The sequence below is a fragment of the Wyeomyia smithii genome, chromosome 3 (genome assembly GCF_029784165.1).
Source record: "Wyeomyia smithii strain HCP4-BCI-WySm-NY-G18 chromosome 3, ASM2978416v1, whole genome shotgun sequence".
Taxonomy (NCBI): Eukaryota; Metazoa; Arthropoda; class Insecta; order Diptera; family Culicidae; genus Wyeomyia; species Wyeomyia smithii.
This window is the reverse complement of record NC_073696.1, coordinates 39,335,049-39,359,863: the sequence shown is the minus strand read 5'-3', so window position 1 is coordinate 39,359,863 and position 24,815 is coordinate 39,335,049. Positions and strand designations below refer to the sequence as shown.

The window sequence follows — 24,815 nt, the reverse complement described above, 5'->3', positions numbered from 1 at the left end:
TTGCCAAAGGACTTTAGCATGAGTTTATTCTCTGGCTTCCCACCAAGTACTTTTCCTTCAATCTGAATTCTACAGTTACCCTGTTGACTCTCCTTCTAACAAAAATAATTTCCTGTTATAATAAAACTGGTGTGAGTGACGTATGAAAGTTCTCTCCAGGGAATGATAATTAGGCGATATTGTTGGGAGGGACAGAGGCTCGGTACAGTGGAGTAGTAAGCTTGAAACACACAAGCACGGATATGAATGATAAGCGTATCACTTACTTCAATAGTGTTATTGCCAATAATAGGAAGTGCGGAGTACAGAAAACACCAATATCACAATAGATCTAATCTCTGGTCGCAGTGATGAGTCCACACAGGAAAAACCTGTGAATGTTTCCATTTGGTATAACCATATTTTTAATCAAGATTGATTTGATCAAGATTGTTACTTCCGGACAGAGCGGAGTGCACCTGACTCACAATCCGCTTCCTAGCTCCAAATTCTTTGCAGTACCGGAAGTTATATCGTGAAGCAGGATCATCGATTTAGGTGTGCTGGTGCTGCTTCTCCGGTGAAATTCTGCTGTGTGACGTGATTCTCAGTGCTATCTATAGGCATATACCTACACAGTTTATTTTGATCCTTTTTATGGTGCGAGTGTTTTTTTTACCCGTAGACCTACTTTGGGGTTGTTTTCGACTCATTTTTTTGGGAATCTATATTTTCAAAACCGATTATAATATTCGGCTGAAATTTCTCTACTTTGTTGTTTGAACATTGCAAAAGCAAAGCAAAGCCTTGATGCTACATTCCGATTCGGAACTCAACTTTCTGTTTATTATTGACCCTGACACAAGTAGAAGAGATTATTGTTCGCACCTATGCAAATTCTCATATGCAATTGTCAATTTATGTGTGAAAACAAAAGCAAACATATTACTTTCCTTCACTTTCGCGTGCAAAAACCAAACCAATATCAACAGAGTCGTCAGGGCCAATTCGCCGACTTCGCAGCCAACTGTTGAAAATGTACAGGACAATTGCGGGGCCAGCGCTACGATCCTACTGGCTTGTTAGGCCAGCATCGTACCTCGGAACCAGCTGGGAGACACTATTTGAACTGTTTGAACATTGAGGCATCGACAAAAACTCTCTTCAGATGGTTTTCACTAGATAACAGTTTGATTTTGGGACTTTTCGACTAGACTGAGTCGTTTTCGACCCGTCATATTGTAGTGGGATTTTCAAGGATTTGACATTCTATAGTTCATTGTGATTTTGTTGTTAACACTCGAATTATTATTATTAACACTATTTCGAACGTAGAAAACATTTTATTTCGTTGAAATGTTGAATCGATTGTAAAAAATATCGAATGAGTTTCTCAGAACAGTTGAGCGGTGGAGTCTTTTCCGCTGACAGTATTAACGAATATGTCCTCGAAGGGGCAATAGAAAATGAAGAATCTGTGAAGTTTCACGGAGTACACGATTCGAATAATATGTGTTTTCCATATCTCATCAATTTCTCCATGGGTTACCCTACCAAATATACATAGGTCGAAAACGACCCGTCAACGGAAGATCAGTCGATTTTTTTAACGTAGGTCTATACGGTTAAACTTTGGAGAATGCGATTTAGGCAGACGAGATTAAACCTGTCCAAATCTAACAACAAGCTATCCCTCATACTGATATTTCTAGGCCATGAAAGTTGGCCGGATTTAATATTCACATACGGATGTTAGAATCAGTCGAATTTACAGTATTCACAAAAATAGTTTATATAATTGAAATGGAATATCCTCAAGTTTAACCTGAACCTGAATATTTCGCGTATCCAGTTAGTTTGGTTTGGACCAATAAGTGTTTTGTGTTGTGAACCAGTGAAAATTGCACAATGAGAATGTAATGCTAGCCCCAAGCACCATTCATCTGGTTCATTTTGCAATTTGGTTGGTTGGTTGGTTCGACCAATCACGGAGTGCTAAGCAAAGTTTAGTATAAAATAAAAGATCCATCATTGAGAAACAGTCATTTATCCGAAAACATGTAACATCATATTTTGAAGCATAACTTTTGAGTTATGAATCTTATCTAGAGAAAAATTAAAGAAAGGTAGTTTTGCTGTGATAAGGATCGCTAGTAATAGACTGTCATCTTTAAAATGAAGCTCAAGAATATTTATGTACTCAATAATTTACTTTATTAACGCAGTTGCCTCGTATCTTAATATTATCGTTCAACTCAAAGGAACCATTCTGACTCAACGTTCATGCATCTTGATAGACAACTTAAAAGTATATTTGTGGAATATGGTGTATCGGTATGATCAAGAAGCTGGTAACTGGAGCCTTGCAGACGAAACGTTTGCCAGCAACTTTTTCGTGTGTTGGTTTTTCATTTTATGAATTATGGTTAGATCTATAAGTTACAGAAACTGTAGACTAGAGAAGTGACAGCGGCTACCATCAAAATCTACACAAAAACTGGCAAACTCAAACCGTTTTGATTTAAAATGATTCACTTCTGTCGGTTATAGTCTTTGTGCTGTTTGTTGGCATCTTGTTACACCATATTCTACATAACATGCTCGTGTCCGCATCATTAGTGACTCGTATCGATTATAGTTTTCTTTTTTTGTAAAATAAAAACCGCAACCAACAAACCGGGCTGTGTGTAAATGAGATCTGAATAAAAGAATGTTGAGAATCACGGATATTTGTTTCAATAAATGCGAATACTTAGGTTACTGGAGATCCACCATGAGAAGCAAACGTGAAGACTCTCTTTTCGTAATGGTAATTTACATTCTACACCTCTACTGTGCCCCTATTCGATCAGAGGCGAATCTGATCGAATCAAATTGACTCGATAAACGTCTATAATCTTATTCTGACCTCCCGTCAAAGCAACCGTAGTAGAAATCTAATCAAATATAAATCACATTATTATAATTTCATATTTTCTCATATCTATATAAATCAATTTTCGGAGTCTGATTTTGTAAAGATGTGTTTATAGTGGTTTAGTAATCTTTAAAATATCTGACTAACAAACGTCTATATACGAAGCATTTGCCGAACAAAGTTTAAGACACAATAAATATGTTAATATAAATAGACAACAACCGAAGAAGAAAAGATAAAAATTCACAAGCTGGAAGTCTGATAATCTAAAATGAATTTGCACCACGACCGTCGCTTACTTATACTGATTCTCAGATGCCAACCCCAAAGATTAGGTATGTTTCGAACTAATTATACTGAATTGTCCTTTTTCTGAATATCGCACACCGAATTGTAGAAAGAACCTAAACACCTTTACTTTAAATTCTCATTTCACATTCAATTCTAGCTCTGTTAACATCTGTATACCCAGATACAGTTTGCAAATTCGAATTTCAGATTTAATAGATATCTGCGTATGTGTACAGTACATACGCGACAAGAGATAGAATGGGAATTAGCAGTCAAACATATTGGATTCTATCAAAACCCTCAAAAAAAATGTTCAGGTTCATCTAAAACTATTATTGTGCATGGGAAAAATGATTTCCAGAATAAGTCAAATTTTCTCAAAAAAAAAAGAAAAACTCATTGATTGATTCTTTCCTATGAAAAGAGAAGAAGATGGAATCCACAATAGTTAATAATTTGAAATATTTCACATTTTATCAAGGAGTGATTTTAGCGTTCGGTGCATTTGCATGATAGTATGTATTGTTCATAAATTTTAAAGGCAAATGGTGATGTCACGTAAATGTGTTATGAATATTGAAAATCTTAAATGGTTTTTATACACCCTATCTACGAGTTTGTATCAGTTGTGAAGTAGTTAAGACATGGAAGTCTCTAAATCTTACTTATAAATAAAGAATAAAAAAGTAAAAAAATAAATTCGTGGAAATGGATGTAATTTATTTTTGTGCAACAATTACTTTGGCATTGATCAAGATATTATTAACCCAAAAAATTGTTTCACCCGTAAGTAGCGTAACAACGAATAATAGTGCAGTACTTGATTCAACCATGTTATAGATGTTTATCAGTTCTATGAGTATTCCACTAGACTTCATATTTTTCTTCGATGAAACGACATGGTTCAACGGCATACGGGGCATGAGGCATATCTTGTTCAATTAAAAATTTTTTTTTTGATTTGTAGTGTTATCTGTGAACTTAAAGCCCATGCCATAAATTACCCTTAGTGCAATCGAATTAGTAAAAATAACTAAAATGATACGACGTGAAGCATGAAAAATAATAAAATGACTTATATGTTAGAATAACTATACTATATCGTTTCTCAACCCTAGCAATAAAAAAATCGGTCCAATAACGAAGGTATAAAAATAGTACGTACGGTAAGGATTCAACCGATTTGCTCACTGCCATATATCTTCACTAGGGTTGGCTAATGAGATAATGCCATGTGACAAATTTTCACTGATTTTCACTCAATATTGATACTCATTCATGCAAGCTAATTGAGAATATCCGCCTGGCCTTTCCATCTCATCACAGTTATATGTTTACTTCGCTTACAGCGATCCTTTCACACCTGAAATTTTCATGTTAGTAACTACAGTCCACAATTGAGTAAAAGTAGTGCAATACTGGATAAAATATAATTTACTAAAATTTTATAATATATATTAATATTTTCGTATTACTCTTTCTTTTATCACAAATATTACTGCTAATAGTTACGATACACAATATTTTTTGACTATGAAAAAAATTACATCTCAACTACCTACATCAACGATATCAAGAATATGAGCATCATATCTATTGTATCCAGTATAAAGCATAACTTATTTTATACTATTAGCAAAATAATGTTTACCTTTCTAGTACCTATGCCGTGAACGTTAACCCACTGGTGGTGTTGCGTCTGGGATGAGCCGAATCTTCATCACCTCTGTTGATACCTGACATCATTCCTAGACGACCGTACATACTGCTGCTCATACTGGCACTGCCGGAAGTGTTCCTTTGTTGTTGCTGTTGCTGATACATTCTCCGATACTCGGCGTACATTTGACGTGCCTGGTTCAAGACTCGTGTAACGTTATGCTTTCGCACCATCTTATCAAAATGCATCGCCATTTCGTTGTAATCCATTCCCATTTTCATAACGTAGTCACGATGCTGCAGTAGAATAGTCAAACAGAGGAACATAAGAAAAGGATTTCCTCCGCCGAATTCATGCGGAGGTGGAAGAACACCGGCTATTTTAATTGTGCGTGAGCTTTCTGGTAAGGTGGCGTCATTTAGATTGCTTGCCGCTGGTTGTTGGACAAACATGTCCACTTTGGAGGCTTCCGATGCTTCTTCAAAAGAATTGTTGCACATAGTAACGTTTGTCACGTTCGGAATGACCAATGTTCCTTTAGGATTAGCATTAGTCAAGTTAAAATTAGGAGTCCGTCCAATTGGTTCAGCGAAATTGGCATCGTAGAAGGGATTGTTTGGATGGAACTTAAAATTTACTGCGTGAGCCTGTTCTGGAGAATCAGATTCTGATCCTGAATCGGGAAGGATCATCGAATTACGATTCGAACTGTTACTAGACTGATCACCTATTCGCCGGACCAATCTTATCGGGGTAACAGATTTTTTCCCCATTGCCATTTCAACAATTATTTCGCCGTCATACTCTAGCTCTGGGTTTTCATCTGGAGTAGTTGCAGTTCGCTCTATGATGGTTGTTGTTGGTGCGTGCATGTTTGTTGAAGCTTCGCCAATAACTGTGGTCGATAGAGAACTTTCACATTGATGCAGAGGATTCTCCCATACGAATATATCTGCATTGGCACTGGAGGAGCTGATACGCTTATCAACGTCAATATCGGTATCATTCACAGCATTTCTTTTATGACGATACCGTACTGTACCATCGTCAAATGCTTCCTTCAAATCAAAACTGTCGTTAGCTGGTTGTATCTCCATACCATCCTCTAGGCCATAGTAATCTGGTTGTCGATATGCGGTTTGAAATATGTGAGCATTTTGTATAGATTCACCGCTTCCAGGCGGAGTATCTAAATCAATGCAACCGCTTAATGTATAGAACCGTTGATGGTTGTGGCAATCACTTCCAAATACATGTCGATCTAAATTTTCCAGCTCCATTCTCAATTCTCGAGTCATCGAAGTTGTCATGGGAAAGTATTCTTGTGAATCATCTGGGCTGCTGCCGTCTTGTCCACTATGGGATTGAAGGAAATAATCTTCGTCTTCCGCTTCATCCTGATCTGATGATTTTGTCTCTTGTTGTGGTTGATTCACAGGAGATACCGACACGGAGCTGTCATCCACAATAAAGCTACTATTATCACTAGACCGAGAGACTGCCGTGATGGAGTCGGCTACTCCGAAACTAGAAGAGTCCGAGTCATCGAACGAAGATTTTGTTAGTTTGATCAGTGGTTTTGGCTTAAGCTCGTCATACTCAATAGTTTCTGTTGAATCATCATCTATAGTTACAGATGAACCGGTTGTTAATGTGGTATTGCTGCCCGTAGAGTCCAACGAAGAAAGAAATCGTTTATTGTTCAACTTGTCGCTAATTCGACTTCGATTGATGGCTGCAAAACTGAGGAATTCATTGAAATTTTTCACGAGCTTGGGCTTTCGATCATCACCTGATGAAAGGCCATCATTTTCGGTTCTATCCAGAGAAGCGAATATTCCTGTTGATACAAAACATATATCTAATTCAATGCGACCAGTATTGAAAAAAATATTTTCCTTACCTTTTTTGCCTGCTGCAAGTTTTTCTTTCAAATCTTTGAAATGACCTCCGCCTGAGGTACTGAAATTTTTTCGCTGACTGTTAAGTTGTCGTGCTAGTAGACTCCCCGTTCCGGTGGAAAACAAGCTTTTATTTCGAGTAACTGGCGAGTTTCGAGTATTAATAGCGACGTTTGCCGATTTGGTAGATTGCGAATGTTGCTGTAAAGGCAATTGTGTTTCGTTCACTGGTACGTTAAGATCTTTGGTCGGTGCCTCTTTTACGGTAACTGTGTTTGTTTGGCTGGTAGGAGTCACTGATTGAGTACTCATTTCCACAAAATCTACCGGGGTGGTCGGTTCAGATGAGCTATCCAAGAAAGGATTTTTTCCAAATGCTACCACCGAAACGGGTTGATCACCTTCCTGAACATTTGGTTGGGATGACGCAAAAACATTGTCACTGTCATCATCGACTGGTTCAGTTTCTTCTTTGCAATAATTCCCGTTGCGCTCTTGTATGTCATCGTCCCCCACACTGCGAACTGTTTTTCGTTGTTTCACAAGCGAGATTTTTGCTTCGTCTAGACTTTGATGAGTTTTAGTGATATTTCTGCTAGAATGCAGTTCTCGTGTTATATTCTCGTCTAGACTTAAGTTTAGTCGTTTGGTAGCATTCAATTTAACGAAACCACTCTGAATATTGATCGGGTTAGTGCTTGAATTCAAAGAAAGGGCTGAACTTTGGCGCCGAAGTGCACAAACTTTAGTGTATGGATTTTCACGTGGTGTTCTCATGGTCACTTGACAAGGACTTTTGGGTTGGGGCACGTCCTCTGGTGGAAAAGGCGTGTATTCCTTTTCAAACAGTGCTAATTCTACATTTGGCGCCATTGGTGGTAGTGAACTCCAGAGTACTTCCAACATTCGTAACGAGTCATCAAAGGCAAACTCACGCTTCATTTCTAGCAATAGCCATCGATAACAGAACAACAAATCGTCTGCTTGATGCATCTTCAAATAGGCATAAAAATCCGAGTCGTAATACTGCAATGCTTCGGAAAGATGATTAAATTTTAAGGTCATTGCAACACCATCTAACATAAAATTACAACTAAGCCGAGTCATAATTGCGCAAAAGCATATATACGCTTGAGCTTCGTCAGCCATAGTAACTAGCAAAGGCGAGGCGATGTCCGACATTCCTTGGCAATAACTAACAGCAGGATGATTGAGTGCATACGTTGTGAGTACATTAAAAAGCGACGCGATATTTTGATTATCATCACCTCCTGCGTAGAATGGGTGCAGTCGATCCGTTCGAAGCACATCCTTCCGCACCATACTTGTAACATAAGCTAGTTCACCCACTATATTTCCCTGTTGTACCGCCGTTCGCCAAATGTCACGCAATCTGAAATACTCTCCTGCAAAATCATGAAAAAAGTGACTAAAACTGTTGTATACGTAGACTTACACGCTAGACTACAAACAAACCTGATTTCTTTTTCATGTAGTCCATTCGTTCTCTGCCAGTCATACCGTCTGGATAAACATTAAGAATATGTTTCCAAACCACCCTTCGTAAGCTGGGATCAATACCACCAAGGTAAATCACCTTTCGCAACTGTTCCGATTCTACGATCTGTCCCACAGAATCACAAAATGTTCTGAACTCCGCATCTGATAGTGGTGGTCGGATGGTCTGGGTCATCAATGGGTCTTCAGCCAAATTCAATGCTCGCTGCACTAAAGAAAAGGTTTTTTCCATATGATTCATAATCAATCCAGGTAGTTTGTTCTGCACATATTTTTGACCAGCGCCAATCGATTGCTGCAGCGATACGAGCTCTTTGGTTATACCACCCGCGCCAACTGATCCATCCCATTCTGAAGTTTCCGAGAATGGTTTAATATCAACTCTCAAATAGAGACATGGTTCGCTTTTAGTTGCGATGGAATGGTTGTGAGCTCGCATAAATGCTGCATCTAAATCCCAGTCGGATAGAACAACCAAATAACTTTCCTGGCCAGTTGAATCAGGAGCTTTACAGCTAATTCCAAAATCAGTCTTCAAATCAAATGCTTTAGCTAGGATCGAATACAGAACCTCCAGGCTGGTGATCTGAGGATCCACGCTGAACTTGCGTGTCTCGGGAGCGACGTTTTTTTCGCATTTCTGTAGAAAAAACTCAAAGCTTAAAGGGTATAGCATCACTGAATATAAAAGTTGTACCTTGACTTTAACTCTCACAGCTTCTCTATTGGAACCATACATTCCTGACATTCTTCAAATCTAACGCAAAGTAATGAGCCCAATATGCGCTGTTATGAGTTAAAAATTTTACCGTTTTCAATCTCGGTAGATTAGTTTCGCTTTTGTCTGGGTTCTCCTTTGCGGAAAAGAAAACATACAAATCAAGGTCTGTTGTCAGAGTATGTTAATAAAAATTATACCTGCGAAGCAGCTGTTATGGGTAAACGTTTATTTTTTGCGCACCATGTTTCACTTCACGATAGCACAAAAATTTGGTCCGTAATTTTGGGCTTTTTTATGTTATTATTGAATTTCTTCTACCACATTTAGACCATCTCCTGCCATTGCGAAACAAGACACTACATTTTCACTTTCGTATTCCTTGTCCTTCATTGACAACGAGCATCTTTGACAGACTTTCGATTTTAGTTCAGCCCAGCGGGTTTCACGGTTGCGGGATTAAACAGAGGCGTCAATCCAACATAAACATTTATTCGTAGCTGCCAAGTTTGTTTTTTTTTTAAATCTATCATAATTACTTTATAACAACGACAAAAAATCCTTCAAATAATGATTCAAAATTTATTCTACTCGAAGAATCTCTGCCTTAGGAAAAACTTTCCAGTTTGAGTAGTTTATAAGAATGGTGTACCTGCACAATGAAATGGAGAAAGTGAATTCTGTCGTTATTTGTCGGGTTGTTTAGCTATACTAAGATTCTCGCAAAATATACCACATTTCGACTAGAAATTGTAATATCAATATAGTAATATCAATAGAACTAAAAACACTGAAAGTAGAAGTGATTCTTTTCAATCTTTTAATGAGTAATGTGAGTTTTAGTATGTGTCAGAGTCGTTAAGTTTTAAATAGAGACGGTATTTATGTTTATAATAATGAACCACCACATACACTGAAAACCTACATTGAAAAAACTGCGCACGCTCCATCCAAGTGTTTCATCAATTGGATATGAAAATGACTCTGCATTTTTATATGTAGAATTATTTTCATCGAATTAATAATTTGTCACTTTCGTTTCAAGTTGTCACACACATCAACTTACATCCATGAGCCGCACTTCATTTACGTATGATTCCAAAATCCCTTTGAAGTGAATTACACTTGAATCTGCCCCACTGTTTCATCACAGTGGTTATCATGTGCGAAATACTTTCAGTTAATTCGTTTTGTTTCTATATGACAAATGAAGTGCTGTTTGTGCTGAAAAGTAGAAAAATGGCGACAGATGAAAAGTCAGCGAGTGTCATACGGCTTAGAAGTTCGACGATTTTCCGGACTACATCTGTAAATTTTTGCAAGGTAAGCGATTTGTATCACGTGAAAGAATCAATTCTTATCTTATTTCGTATTTCCAGCACAAGATCACAGAGATTCTGATGAATACATCTTTACGCTAAAGGCAAGTATTTGTTTACTAAAACAACAATTAATTAAATTAAAATAATTAAATTTTTTGTTTGCTTTACAGGCTTCTTCAACAGAGAAGGAAAATTTATATTTGGTGATGATTTATTGTAGTAAATTTAAATTTTAAATTTTATAAATAAAGCAAAGGTTGCATTATATGCAATCATTTCCATGTAAAACGGGTTTTATTTTAAAATCGAATAAAAATCATTCGAAGTTCGGTAGACATTCATTTGAGATTCAAAATCCAAACACTTTGTCTATATGTCATAACACAAGAATTGAAAGTGTTTCCTTTTGAAAATGAGGTGTTGCACGATGAATAGTTCTAAAGTGTTTCGCATATGAATTCTATATGTTTTGACCAGTAGGGCGAATTGAAGTGCAAAACACTTTATAATGCCGTGTCGATTTCTTTCAGTGTAGCTGGGGACAGAAATCTTCAAACTTTTTTAAATATGTGCTAGTTTTCATGTGGGAACCTCGATTTTTTAAAATTCGATTAATAATTGGGTCGTAAACCTGTACCAGTTTCTATATCTCATTTGAAAAAGATGCGTTTCCTGAGCAAAACGTGATTTTTTAAAAATACTTGCTGTCTTTCAAATTTTAAATGAGAAATAAAAACTACTCGAAATATGTTAAATAACAGTTCTCCCCGTTACCTACGTGCGACGTTGAATGACAATTTAACACATTTAGAGCAGTTTTGGTTTTTTATTTAAAAATCGAAAAGCAACGTCAACCATTTTTTAAAAACCACGCTTTGATCAGAAAATCACACTTTTTAGCTGATACTCATCAGAAAATCGTGTAAAACTTTCCTGCCCCGTTCTCTTTCGGGTATGAAGTAGGTAATATAAAAAGCTGGCATCTCTGCTCTGATAACCAGTATCGATTACTAATATCGATATCAAAGCGATGCACACCGGACGGAACACACCTAAAATATATACTTGAAGATTGACGTTGATCGTCGTGCTACTTATATTCAAATATTGTTTGTATTACGTTCAATATTACCGCTAAAGAAAAAATGTATCCTCAAAGTTCACAGAAAAAATATTGGACTTTTAAAAGTGAACAAGAATTATCAGAGCTAAGGTTGAAACAAAACAACAACTTCATTGCTCGGCATGGTGCAAGAATGACCGTATGTTTTCTAACGATGTTTGAACCGCTAAATTCTCACCTTTTAATGTTATTGATTCCAGGAAGAGCAAAAGTCGGCATTTTTCTTGTCCGCAGATGAAGAACGTCTACTTTTAAAACAATACGAACTGCAGCTGAAAGAATTTTGTAAACGATTTGAACCACCCATGTCTAAATGTGTAGTTGGAACAGCTTTCAATTATTTCAAAAGGTTCTATTTAAACAACTCATCGATGGACTATCATCCCAAAGAAATTTTGTACGTAACTATGATCTGGAATCTTAAACTCAGTGTTTAGCTTACGTTTACTGTTTTAGGGCGACATGCGTGTACCTCTCTTGTAAGGTGGAAGAATTTAATGTGTCGATAGGCCAGTTTGTAGCTAACATCAAAGGCGATCGCAGTAAAGCAATGGACATTATACTCTCTAACGAGCTTTTGTTAATGCAGGAGCTGAATTATTATCTCACAATCCATAATCCGTTTCGACCGATTGAGGGATTTTTAATCGACATAAAGGTAATTTGTGAAATGATTTTTTTCGCCTAGCAACAAAATTGAAATTCTCCTCAGACGCGTTGCAATATGAATAATCCAGATCGGTTAAGACCCGGAATCGAAGATTTCATAGACAAAACGTTTCTTACTGATGCAATTCTAATGTACGCTCCGTCTCAGGTGTGTAGTAAAAAGGTGGTCACTCACAAGGTTTTGTTCTAATAATCTTTCATACCAACAGATTGCGTTAGCGGCGGTCCTACATGCCGCTAGCAAAGAACAGGAAAACCTTGATAGCTACGTCACGGAATCACTTTTTGGAGCAGCCAAAGAAAAACTGCCAGTGCTAATCGAAACCGTCAAACGTGTCCGCTCGATGGTTCGCACTATTGAATTACCCCAGAAGGAGAAGGTTCGAGCATTAGAGAAAAAACTGGAAAAGTGTCGCAATCAAGAAAACAATCCAGATAGTCAAATGTAAGAGTGTTCATGTATGGAAATAACGTTTCGTAACATGTAACATGTTTATTTCAGCTATAAGCAACGCATGAAAAAAATGTATGAAGATGAGGATGAAGCGGACTTAATGAGTACATCCTATCATATAGCTGATGGTAACTCCGATGTTTCGCAACTGAATAGTACGAATCCGGGCAATATGTCAGTAGAATATCATTCTGCAATTTGATGGGTAGCGTATAATGTTAGTTAAATATAAGGTAAGATTACAGTGTTGTAATAAGAGATAAGTCGTATAATAGTGATAAATCACTTCCAAATCTCGGGTTCTCTGACACTTTGGTTCGCCACGTTTTGATCTATGAGTTCCAGGTTCCCAAAGACTTGGCTCTACTAGTTTTTATTTTGTTTCTTTATGGGTGATATGCAGAAAACCAAATTAAAATCGAATCAAAATCTGTGTTTTATTGGCGGAATCTGTTAGTAATTTTCAATATTTTATTTATATAGGTATGCCTTTTCACCGTTTCAACTACATATCAATTTTTCCTTGGCTAATATAATTTATACTCGTTACATTCAGGACTTATTTTTTATTATTTTTCTTGATAAAGTAATACTAAATCATGAATTTTCTTTTTTGTCTTCTAAACTACTAGTTTTCCATATATTATTTATCATATGTAGGTAGGTCTCATATTTGTATAATTAAATGGTCGCAGTACTCGTGAGAATATAAAATTTTCGCATTCGGTCGCAGTTTGAAGGTATATCTTAGACATGTTTTCTACAGCACACGATAATTGGTAAGCATAAAATTATTCAGCTGTTAAATAGTAAAGATCTAGCGGATGCTTTTGTACTAAAATCCTTGTTGAAAACGTTGGATCTCTCCAATTTACGTGGGTTTCTCGTACTCCAGAAATTATCGGCTTTAGTGTGGGGAACTCGTAAAGCGGTACATTATTTAATATATGCATAAAAGGGACGATACGTGACATTACATTTGACCTAAGATTGCATTAAAATGTTTTTGGGAATTGCAATAACAATTGCGATGTTGCCCGTTCATTCTTGTCTGCTGTATCTACAAGTTATATATTCTGATGATTCTGTTTTGGGTATAATCATATTTATTTCGGTTTGAATACCAATTCAGAACTTCTCGAATACGTTTATAGGAATATTCAAACTTAGGAATATTGTACACGAAACATAAACAAATGAACATTCTGCAAATCATAAAATATGTGCCTAAACTTTTATTTCGTAACAGTAAGGAAACTCAAAACGAACATATATAACAACAAATACACATGTTTCAACGAACTTTTGGCTTATACACAGCAATAAGTCAATTACACTATAAGATTACGCTCCCGATTGGTTTTACCCACCATTTCGATTTTGAAATCACCTCCCTAAACTGACATTTCGAGCTATGTTCTACTATACCTTAGATAACATGGATCGCATAAAGTATTTTTTCAAAGTTTTGCTACATACGCTATCACAATGGCCACTGGACGAAATTAACAAGAACAATTCTCCTTATTGTTCTGCGCGTCGCTGCTCAGCGTTGTTCGACCCGGTTGGGCCGGTTTGTGCTGAACGCCTGACTCGGAAGAGTTCAGATCAAGCCGACCATCTTGAATGCTTTGGTAAATTTTCCTAGCTGTTTCCAGGAAAGCTTCTTCGACGTTCTGACCGCTGTCGGAAAATTGAGAAATATCAATTAGAACACCATAAAAAACATAACTTAAAGAAACATAAATTTTGCAACAAAATATTTGGTTTCTTGTTAGTGTTATCTTCATTTTTTTCTTTTCTTCCATTGTCACCGATAACTATTCGCTTTTCCATCACCAGAAATGAATAATAATGCGATTCAAAGTTTCTATTTTTAATTTAACAAATTCTCAAATGACTAATCTTTTTTTTATATTTTGTTAGATAAGATTATTCTTATGCGATTCATAGCTTAGTGCATGAGAACTAATGTTTTAATATGACTCACATGCATTGCCAAGAAAAATGTTATCAAAAACGAAGCGCAACTCGAACGATTGCTAGCATCAACAATCGACAGCCGGAAAGCGTTGTCTAAACCAACATATCCGATTTCACTTTACTACCGCAGTGAAATTCTTTTCGAAAATATCAATTTATCTGAAAAATACTTACGTCATTGCACTAGCCTCCGCAAACATCAGCCCATTCTCGTCGGCGAACTTTTTTGCCTCTTCATAAGTAACCTCACGGGTACTTTCTAAGTCTGATTTGTTGCCAATGAGGAATATAACAGTACTTGGATTCGTTAGATTTCGTGTGTCCGTTAGCCAGCTGGATAGATGGTTGTAGGTTGAGCTAGTACGATAAATTGAATTTACATTATCTGTGACAGTGTGAACGATGAACTGTATAAATACCGTCTGGTGATATCGTAGACCATCAGTGCACCGGCTGCTCCTCTGTAGTACGATCGAGTAACAGCACGAAACCGCTCTTGACCGGCAGTATCCCATATTTGCAACTTGATCTTCTGCTTGTCGACTTCGATGATGCGTGTGCCAAACTCAACGCCAATGGTGTGAGGGCAGCTTGCCATAACTGAAATGAGTTAGCGAAACGATAAAAAAATTTACATTGCTTTGACTTCTCCAAGCTTACACTTTTTTTCGGTAAACTGATGCAATAGGCAGCTCTTGCCTACGCCCATATCGCCGATGATAATGTACTTGAAAATGTACGAATAGTTGTATGGTCCAGCAGACATGTTGCTCACTGTGAATAATAAAAAAAGTTAGGTTACATGGAAAAGGCCACAGTGACTACTTATATTCCGTCATAAATCAGTGTTGGGATTAATGATATAGGAAGTTTTTTCGATTGTTAGTGTAATAATATGCAATTTAAACATATTGATATAGTACATTTCTCTACTGTCCACTCGTAACCATCAATAACTCGAAAAGCAAATTCTTCTGCGTAATGCATGATTTTTTGTTTTGCGTTCAAGTAACCTAGAGCTTGGAATCACTACGTTGCATTGACAGCAGTCCCTAGCTCTAACTCGCATACTGGTTATTCATGGAAAGAATGAGAAACAAAGCTTAAAGAACCGTAACATACTAGCAGTGATAAGAAATTGCTGTGAAACGCTGTTAGTTACATTTACATTTTGTCTTTTGTGGCATAATAAATGATATGAGAATGATGGAAACACACTGAATGTAGGTTTTGAATACCTGAACCCTGTTGTTACTGTTAGGTGGATTGATATTGCTTTTAATTTGAACCTTTAGTTTGAATTTTGTACAATGCTGCCACGTTACATACTTATAAAATTGTCGCAGGTGATTCTAGGATGGTTCAAACAAATGATGAAGAAATGGTAAGTGGAAAAGGGTATCAAATAGAATGCCTTGTTGATTAAATTATCATTATACTCAATTATAGCCAGTTCACATATAATTAGGCAATTGAATAAAACTGCAGTCGTCCAGATTTCGTCTGAAATCGTAACAACACCACCGAAAATCTGAGGACTTAAAATGTTGTGGGCCTACAGCATGATTTTATCGACTTGCTTGACTACGTACATTAAAAAGAGAAAAACTTTTTGTACAATAATCGAAAACTTTGCAGATATTTCTCTCGTCAATGTAATGCAATGTAAGTTTAAATTCAATTGCGAAAGTATGGTGGAGTTTCGGTATATTAACGGCAGAGTAAACGTAACATATTTCTAACAAAGCATGTTTTTCTTTTAACGATCTGATGGAAAAATATTTAGCTGTGAAAGCATCGAAATTCCAATTTACGTTTTTTGAACGTTTGAGCAAAACTAAAAAACGTTTATAAATGACGAGTTGGTTTAATACATATCTTTAATAAATCGGACATTGATATAGGTATGCTACATCGCATCTGATGCGTAATATACATATTATGGAATACATTTAATAATTTTCATATTTTGATGTAAAAGTAAGCTATATTCATGTGAGTGAGTTAGTTATTTCACAATTTAACTAGGAAACATGTCGCATTTTAAGAACAGCTAGGTAATGTTAGTAAGTCACACAATGTATTTACAGGTATTTTCTTCTCAGCATTATTCCTGGCTTTCGAATTTTATTATATCTATTAAAATAATATACAAAAACTCTAACATATGATGCATCATTATACTGTAGTACAAGTTTCACGTAAAAAAGCGCAAAACATATATCACTTGTATATTAGTTGAAATCGATAAAAAAAAACTTTTCATCGATTATTTAGCAAAACTACGATTTAGCAATAAACTCCAACTACATAAAAAAAAAACAAGTCCTACAATGAAAAGTTACTTACGCCTTTAAACGTTCTTCTAACTTTTGAATGCTTAATAGTAGTTCGTACTATTGAGTCTGCTTAGGCCCTAACTCAAATTGTCGACGTTTATCGTTCGGAATTATTCACGGATTTTCATCAACTAGAAAAGGCTACATGCAGTAGCCTCTCGACAACATTGAAACCCACAATTTTGTTTGTAGTGTGCTAAGCAAAAAGTTTATACTAAACGATTCGCCAGAGTTAAACTCGTACGAAAATGGCTGTTTCGCTGCACCGGAATTAACATAAATAACCACTTTTTGTACAATTAATGTGGAATTATTAAACGACAAAACACGGACATCAATATGGATGACTCAAACTGTTTTGACCGATTTGACAGCATGAAGCTACACACAAAAAAATATTACCAAGTCAACACGTTAAAACAACGTAAATTTACGTATAAACCTGAATGTTTTCACTGGTATAGGTAAATAATACGCATATAATTTGATGAAAACAACGCAACAGCTTAATAAAATGCGAATACTTAATTTTGGGTAAAAATGGAATTTTTGATATTGATATTGTTGATTCAAGGTATCCGATTTTACCTAAATGATGATTTCCGTGCAGGTACTCAAAAGTAGGTATGTAAATCACTTTTACCTAACGTATCCTTTGTGTTTAGACCTTGACTGTGAACTATGGATGGCCGTCAACCACGAAATTATCGAGTATATTACACCTATTCTTAAGTAGTTTGTATCATCGTGTAGCTTCTAGAAACGCATTATAATAAAATATGGCAACCCTATTGTTTAGATGTTTGATTTGTATCTTGTATGTAACACTTCTGGAAATTTGTTCGAATAAATTGAATGTGAATTAGTGCGAAAATTGCCTGAATACGATTTCTTTTTCAAAATTGCTATATCAAAGCAGGTAATTAATATAAACTTCCATTTTTAAGCACCATAATAAATTAACCAAGAATTGCATCATTTTTTAGATTATTGCATCGCAGAAGGCTTGAATTTTAGAAAAATAATACGTGCTTCATTAGTAATAAAATTAAAATTGCCAGAATTAAAATCAAAATTACCAAGTACATTTTCTTGTAAACTACAAAACACAACAAACAATGTTGTCTCGTTTGGCCTGCCACGGTCGAATTTTTGCTTCGACTTCGGTGATTCAACCGGGCTTGCAAGCTTCACGACGCCCTCAACTGGTACGTTATTATGCTCGCGATGTAAAAGGAGGTGCAAATTGGACTGCACGTGCTGAGCGACAAACGCTTCGCGAGCGTGCTATGGCCCCACCTGGACCCAATGCATACTCAATTGGCAAAGGAGCCCTGGCTGGTGGTGCAGCTCTTGGTATTGGTGCACTATGTTTCTATGGGCTCGGAATGGGTACAGGGACTAGTACTTTGGAAAATTCTCATGTTTGGCCAGACTTTGTTCGTGAACGTATCCGTGACACTTATATTTACTTTGGAAGTTCGTTAGCCATATCGGCTGCTAGTGCCATGGCCGTATTTCGCAATCCGACATTGCTTAACCTGGTTTCTAGAAATGGTTGGATGGTGAGTTAGAAATATGCAACTTTTTGGTTGGAATTCTGAAAAGTATTTATTGCAGTCTGTACTCGGTACATTTGCTGTAATGATTGGTTCTGGCATGTTGGCACAATCTATTCCCTACAGTCCGGGCTTCGGAACTAAACAATTGGCGTGGGCAGCGCATTCCGCTATTTTAGGAGCCGTAATCGCTCCTATTTGTTTTATTGGTGGGCCAATTCTAGTAAGAGCCGCTTGGTATACAGCAGGAGTCGTAGGCGGATTATCAACGGTGGCTGTTTGTGCTCCAAGTGACAAATTTCTCTACATGGGAGGCCCACTGGCAATTGGTTTGGGAGTAGTGTTCGCTTCGTCGATGGCCTCTATGTTCCTTCCTCCTACAACCGCACTCGGAGCTGGAATAGCTTCTCTTTCGTTGTACGGAGGACTTCTATTGTTCAGTGGATTTCTCCTCTACGACACTCAGAAAATCGTCAAAAGAGCAGAGCTTTATCCTACATACGCACCACGACCTTTCGACCCTGTCAACTCGTAAGTTGAAAATATTTGCAATTTTATGTGATCATAATTTTGTTATATAATCTTTATAGGGCTATGTCGATTTACATGGATACAATGAATATATTTATTCGAATTGCTACCATATTGGCCGGTGGTGGAGGTAATCGCCGAAAGTAGAAAAGTCAAGTTTATTATGCAAGAGTTATGTCGAGTTTGCGAAATGTGGGAATACCGTATTGTTATGTTATTCCTGAGAAAGAAGAAAAAATCTTAAATATTTAAATTTGTATTCATGCTAAGTGAACAAATGGTATAGATTAAATAAACTGTTGTCCAAAAAAAAGAAGACTATTTCAATTAGTCAGCCTATACACCAGAGTAGCGAACCTACACTATAAAAAAATGTCACGATTACTTCAAGTGATTTTGCACTTTACTCAATTCGTCACATCACACTGCAAGTTGAAGTGATTTAGTGTTGATTTCTCGATGATTAACACTTTCCAATGAAATGATTTTGCGTTGAAAACTGGTTAATGGAAATCACCATCGTATTATAATGAATATCTCTTGTATTATCACTACTGTTTAAATCAATTGAATTACAGCTGCAATTCCAATTGACAAACGTCAAAACCATAAAGCGAAACAAAAATAGTGACAATGGCGAACGGTGCAAGCAGCTCATTTATCCAGAGATCGGAAATTTATTTGAGCGTAAGTTTTATTGAATGTTTTAAGTTAAAATAACAATAAAACGACTCGTTTACAGATCCTGAAATCAATTGCATCGATACAGTAACAGGGAACATTTCTAGGATCATTTTGTTATTAAATTAAAAATCTAAAATAAAATAAAATTAAAAATCTAAAATAAAAAGAAGTCTCTTGAATTTATTGCAAATTTATATAATTATCCAACTGACCGACATTCCGTGTCTCAAACATAAGCATATCAACAAAGTTATGTTCAACAACAGAAAACAAAGTGATTTGCTGTTGATTTCATCGTTCTTTGCATTAATATATTTCGAAAGATTTTCATTCAACTCTGAAATGTTAGGCAAGTAGTGCGAATTCAATAGCAAATCACTTTACTTCGACGTGATTTTTATTTACAGTGTATACATTACCGTGTATAGGCTGACTAAACCAGAGAGACGCCGAGACACTCACCGTTAAGGCAGCTGTCAACATCAAAACGGGCGATTTGTATAATTTTGCATTGCCGTTATCCGTTTTGATGTTGACAGTTGCCTTAACGTTGAGTGTCTTGTCATTTCTCTAATGTATAGGTTCGCTAATTTCAATAACCCAATTACACTGTAAATAAAAATCACGTCGAAATAAAGTGATTTGCTATTGAATTCGCACTACTTGCCTAACATTTCATAGTTGAATGAAAATCTTTCGAAATATATTAATGCAAAGAACGATGAAATCAACAGCAAATCACTTTATTTTCTGTTGTTGAACATAACTTTGTTGATATGCTTATGTTTGAGACACGGAATGTCGGTCAGTTGGATAATTATATAAATTTGCAATAAATTCAAAAGACTTCTTTTAATTTTAGATTTTTAATTTTATTTTATTTTAGATTTTTAATTTAATAACAAAATGATCCTAGAAATGTTCCCTGTTACTGTATCGATGCAATTGATTTCAGGATCTGTAAACGAGTCGTTTTATTGTTATTTTAACTTAAAACATTCAATAAAACTTACGCTCAAATAAATTTCCGATCTCTGGATAAATGAGCTGCTTGCACCGTTCGCCATCGTCACTATTTTTGTTTCGCTTTATGGTTTTGACGTTTGTCAATTGGAATTGCAGCTGTAATTCAATTGATTTAAACAGTAGTGATAATACAAGAGATATTCATTATAATACGATGGTGATTTCCATTAACCAGTTTTCAACGCAAAATCATTTCATTGGAAAGTGTTAATCATCGAGAAATCAACACTAAATCACTTCAACTTGCAGTGTGATGTGACGAATTCGCGTTGACGGTGTTGCTGATATTTGTTTGGTTTTTGCATGCGAAAAAGAAGGAAGGAAATATTTTTGCTTTTGTCATCACGCACATTTTGACAATTGCATATGAGAGTTCACGTAGGTGCGAACAGCTTTCGAAATCTCTTTCAACGCGAATAACCCGAATTGAGTAAAGTGCAAAAACACTTGAAGTAATCGTGACATTTTTTTATAGTGTACTATCAAACCGTGATTTCACCCCACAAATTTTTTTGCCATGCATTTGACTTGAAAGCAGGGCTACCAGGTGAGCAGATTTACATGTGAGTTCTGTGTTTCCTACAGTTTTTAAGGACAGTTATTCTTAATGTTCTGAAGATTAAGTATAAAATTTTGGAAAGTTTTATTTTGGTTTTCATTTTATATATTTTTATAGTAATTATAGAATTGATGCGTTATATCGTTCTTCCGCATTTCAAGGAGATTTCATGTTGTATTTCAAGGACATACAAACACTATTTCACTAAGTATGGCATCTCTGCTTGACAGTCAGTTCATCGAGTTTATAAAGTCTTTATTTACCAATCCAAAACATTAACAGCGAAAATATTTATAATACCGCTATCGCATACCTAAGTATCTAAAAATCTGTAATGGACGATCGTTCTGATAGTTCTGTAACTTCTATTGAAGATGATGACGAAGAACGTACCGATAATACGGAAAACTTGTGCGACAACCCAACTCGGGATATTCTTTCGGAAGGATTTTTTCGCTTGTTCAAACCGGTTATTGACGACCTGGATAATAATATTCGCAGTGCTCGCCTTAACCAAATGGAATTGCGTCAACAATTGGACGACCTCTCGGTGGAGATGAAAAATCTAAATTTCGAAAACGACCCTCAGCTCCACGAATATTTTAAGCGGATGGTTCACGTTAAACAAAAAGTGGTTGTTATCATGAATGTTCTACAGGGCGCTCAGGTAATCGATTGAAAATAACATACCTCTTTAATTAAATTTGTTTAAAATGAAGACAAGAATAAAGCATATAGGTAGTTGGTATTATAATGCATTTTTAGTTTCCTTGTTCAATCGAGCACTGTTTTACTCCTTTATTTTATTGATATCTTCACAAAAAGCAAATATCGGGCTGTATTACAAAAGTTTCCACGAGCAACTTGTCTCATTTGGAATACATGGTCGAGTCTAGTCGACACGTCTTTTGTAATAGGGCTTATAGTGTTATTTTTCAACCATAAACAGCATTATCAACCAATGCTAATACCTCTTTTTTGTCATCCAACAGGAACGACTAGTTTCTCTCTGTCAACAACAAGAACAGTCAACGCAAGGACAACCTAATAGTTAATTAAATCGATATAGCCATTGATATTGTTTTATTTATTTATATAGATTATAATAAAATATTTCCAAAGCAAACGAATAGTAACTACTTTTTAAAGAAGCTTGCAATACTTTTTGTCTGGGATGCTGCTTTTGCCAGCGCTTTAGATTTGGCACTAACTTTTTTAGTCCCCGAAGCTGCAGTCTTACTTGGCGTTGTTTCGTGCAACTCTTCTTTTTTAATTTTCTTGATTTGATTACTTTCTATCTCAGCTGTTGATTTACGCTTTTTGTAAATTTTTTCCTCGGAAAACCCAAGAACACTTGCCAGTTTTTTGCTCAATTCCAGTGTAAGGTAATCGGAAATTATTCCATGTGCATACTGTAGCATCTCGTCTTCCGGTAGCTCGTTCTCTTTTTCCTCTTTGATAAAATTTTGTGAACGAGCAACGAATATTTGTTGATGCACTAATGCTTGTTTGAGTCGTATGCATTTCTGTAAAAGCCATTCTAGTATTTTAGATTCATTGTATTTGTAAGCTAGAATATTGCCGGCTTTTTTCACATCAGCAATGAGCACTATCTGGTTTTCGTGAGTGAGCAGTTTTGTAATTTTTCCAGTGTGAGGGAAATCATCATCAATAAGTATATGATCCAATGGAACTGCCCTGTTTTCGCATTGTTTAGCCAAATAAGGTATGATCAGGAACAGCGGGTCTATCTTCGTTGGAAGATAGATTTTACCGTTTGAATGTACTGATTCATCTACGAACCACGATCGGTTTGTCTCTGCAAAACAATTGAGTTCGTATAGATCCTGGTCGTTGTTCCGTAGCACGTATTTAGATAATCTACCAGTAGCAGGATTACGGAGGTTGATAATTTCGAAACGATCGTCTACGGCTTCATCAGCTTGATCTGAAAATATCTCGTAAAAGATTTGGCGAAATAATAACTGATTTATTCTTACCTTTGAGTATGAAAATGTGTTTATTTTGACCCATTGCGTTGTTGTAATTATTTTGTCTTAGCTGTTGCACATTTTAAAGTAACTAAACAAATCGTTTCTTCACCCGAGTACCCGACTCATCACAACAAAAACCCGCAATATTCCCGCGAAAAGGCTTGGCAAGAGGCTCTTCACCCAGAATGAAAAAAAAAAAAAAAAAACTTTACGCAACTCGAAAACATCGAAAGCTAAAGCAACGATCAGGGATGCTTATGTGCAGTTACTTGTTTGACGAAGTTTATTTATTTTTGGGTGAGAGAGTTTAGTGTGGGAAACATTTTTGAACGAGTATTATGGTTCCCGTTGAGAATCGAAATAACGACTCACGAATCTCGATTTTTTTATCTTATGCACAATGCGCATAATGTTTCATCTAGTACGCTGTATAGCGCATCAGACGCGCTAAACAGTAGAGATGGTTGGGTTTCGGGTTTTCAAACCCGAAATTCGAGCCCGACCCGTACCCGTTGGGTTCGGGTCGGGTTCGGGTTTGAAAATTTTCGGGTGTCGGGTTCGGGTTTTGAAAATTTTCAAAGGTGTCGGGTTCGGGTTTGGTGGAAAAAAAATTTTTGGGTTCGGGTTTAGGTCTGAAAACCCGAAACCCGACTATATCAAATAAGCATTTTTGTAAGATAATGATGTCTAATTTCATGCAACAGTAAAAATCATTAACATTTCAATACCATTCGAGGCTCAAAGCTTCAGGGCAGCCTCAAACTGCTACAAAAAGTCAACCCAAAAAAAAAAAACTCGGGTTCGGGTTTTACAGCTTTGGGTTCGGGTTTCACAAAAATAAAATTTTCGGGTTCGGGTCGGGTTCGGGTTTGATCGAAAAAAAAAAGTTTTGGGTTCGGGTCGGGTTCAGGTTTCAACCGAAAAAAAAATTCGGGTACGAGTCGGGTACGGGTTCGAAAAAAGCCAAATCCGACCACCTCTACTAAACAGCGCACTAGATGCGACATTATGCGCATAGACCATTTTACGAACTGACAGGTGTCACGGATCCTGCTGATATTGATGTTGCTTTTACGTGCGTTATGTCAGCCGTTCCAAGCTTTCTTTCAAAATTTTATTCATGAATTGAGTTGAGAAACGTCTCGTAAAATGGTCTATTGTGCAAAAGGTAAAAAAATCGAATGTCGCAAGGCGTTTTTTTCGATTTTCAGCTGGAATGGGAATATTCTCAATAGGATTTCTCGTATGCAATGATCATATATATAGGTTTATTATTTTGATTATTTTAAAAACGAAATCATTCGATGTTAAAAAATACACCGGTTTATGAACGAGCGTATGGAAATAAATGGCTGTGGTGTAAAAAACAGCTAATCTTTGTATTGCATACAATAACGCATCTTAATTTAAAATGTTAATTTTTTCAGTGAGCAAAGCATCACCACAAAAATGAAAACGACATGAGTACTCGCCAAACATGTGTAAAAGCCCAAGTAACAATAGGGTACTAAAACCCTATCCTGATTTTGATCTTAATCGATAAAGCATGGCTTATAAATACATGTTCCATTCTTAATTTTCTTTTTTC

General features: G+C 36.3%; 6 protein-coding genes across 14 annotated transcripts; 3 read left to right on the top strand and 3 right to left on the bottom strand.

Annotated features, from left to right (window-relative positions):
* Positions 1-2,449: 2,449 nt before the first annotated feature.
* On the bottom strand, positions 2,450-9,385 carry LOC129732412 (uncharacterized). Of its 6 annotated transcripts, none has more exons than XR_008729254.1 (7): positions 9,185-9,385; positions 8,964-9,120; positions 8,225-8,906; positions 6,751-8,154; positions 4,839-6,687; positions 2,732-4,550; positions 2,450-2,677 (listed from the first exon to the last, which is right to left on the bottom strand). XR_008729254.1 is itself a non-coding variant. In XM_055693281.1 (7 exons), the coding sequence occupies exons 2-6, from the start codon at positions 9,012-9,014 to the stop codon at positions 4,850-4,852; spliced, it is 3,903 nt and encodes a 1,300-aa protein (XP_055549256.1). In that variant the 5' UTR covers positions 9,015-9,120; positions 9,185-9,385; the 3' UTR covers positions 2,450-4,550; positions 4,839-4,849. The 6 variants fall into 6 exon arrangements, 3 of the variants coding, with proteins under 3 accessions (XP_055549256.1, XP_055549254.1, XP_055549255.1); XR_008729253.1 differs by having other exon boundaries at positions 2,450-3,601; positions 4,353-4,550; XR_008729255.1 differs by having other exon boundaries at positions 2,450-2,915; positions 4,353-4,550.
* A 1,934-nt stretch (positions 9,386-11,319) lies between these two features.
* LOC129732410 (cyclin-H) lies at positions 11,320-12,808 on the top strand. Of its 2 annotated transcripts, XM_055693275.1 has the most exons (6): positions 11,321-11,568; positions 11,630-11,826; positions 11,886-12,087; positions 12,142-12,246; positions 12,308-12,543; positions 12,601-12,808. In XM_055693275.1, the coding sequence occupies exons 1-6, from the start codon at positions 11,452-11,454 to the stop codon at positions 12,752-12,754; spliced, it is 1,011 nt and encodes a 336-aa protein (XP_055549250.1). In that variant the 5' UTR covers positions 11,321-11,451; the 3' UTR covers positions 12,755-12,808. The 2 variants fall into 2 exon arrangements, with proteins under 2 accessions (XP_055549251.1, XP_055549250.1); XM_055693276.1 differs by lacking the exon at positions 12,142-12,246 and having other exon boundaries at positions 11,320-11,568.
* A 162-nt stretch (positions 12,809-12,970) lies between these two features.
* On the bottom strand, positions 12,971-17,255 carry LOC129732411 (ras-related protein Rab-14). 2 transcript variants are annotated; one of them, XM_055693278.1, is made up of 5 exons: positions 16,885-17,255; positions 15,196-15,309; positions 14,955-15,135; positions 14,710-14,892; positions 12,971-14,235 (listed from the first exon to the last, which is right to left on the bottom strand). In XM_055693278.1, exons 2-5 carry the CDS (start codon positions 15,299-15,301, stop codon positions 14,058-14,060), a joined length of 648 nt encoding a protein of 215 aa, XP_055549253.1. In that variant the 5' UTR covers positions 15,302-15,309; positions 16,885-17,255; the 3' UTR covers positions 12,971-14,057. The 2 variants fall into 2 exon arrangements, with proteins under 2 accessions (XP_055549253.1, XP_055549252.1); XM_055693277.1 differs by lacking the exon at positions 16,885-17,255 and adding an exon at positions 15,459-15,516.
* A 327-nt stretch (positions 17,256-17,582) lies between these two features.
* On the top strand, positions 17,583-19,286 carry LOC129731491 (growth hormone-inducible transmembrane protein-like). The gene is made up of 4 exons (XM_055691553.1): positions 17,583-17,793; positions 17,861-18,439; positions 18,495-18,964; positions 19,024-19,286. Exons 2-4 carry the CDS (start codon positions 17,993-17,995, stop codon positions 19,109-19,111), a joined length of 1,005 nt encoding a protein of 334 aa, XP_055547528.1. The 5' UTR covers positions 17,583-17,793; positions 17,861-17,992; the 3' UTR covers positions 19,112-19,286.
* Positions 19,287-21,447: 2,161 nt separating this feature from the next.
* Positions 21,448-22,359, top strand: LOC129729330 (SNAPIN protein homolog). The gene is made up of 2 exons (XM_055687842.1): positions 21,448-21,900; positions 22,226-22,359. Exons 1-2 carry the CDS (start codon positions 21,568-21,570, stop codon positions 22,286-22,288), a joined length of 396 nt encoding a protein of 131 aa, XP_055543817.1. The 5' UTR covers positions 21,448-21,567; the 3' UTR covers positions 22,289-22,359.
* On the bottom strand, positions 22,306-23,503 carry LOC129729329 (ribonuclease H2 subunit B). 2 transcript variants are annotated; one of them, XM_055687841.1, is made up of 3 exons: positions 23,234-23,503; positions 23,119-23,181; positions 22,306-23,052 (listed from the first exon to the last, which is right to left on the bottom strand). In XM_055687841.1, the coding sequence occupies exons 1-3, from the start codon at positions 23,265-23,267 to the stop codon at positions 22,370-22,372; spliced, it is 780 nt and encodes a 259-aa protein (XP_055543816.1). In that variant the 5' UTR covers positions 23,268-23,503; the 3' UTR covers positions 22,306-22,369. The 2 variants fall into 2 exon arrangements, with proteins under 2 accessions (XP_055543816.1, XP_055543813.1); XM_055687838.1 differs by having other exon boundaries at positions 22,306-23,181; positions 23,234-23,492.
* Positions 23,504-24,815: the final 1,312 nt, after the last annotated feature.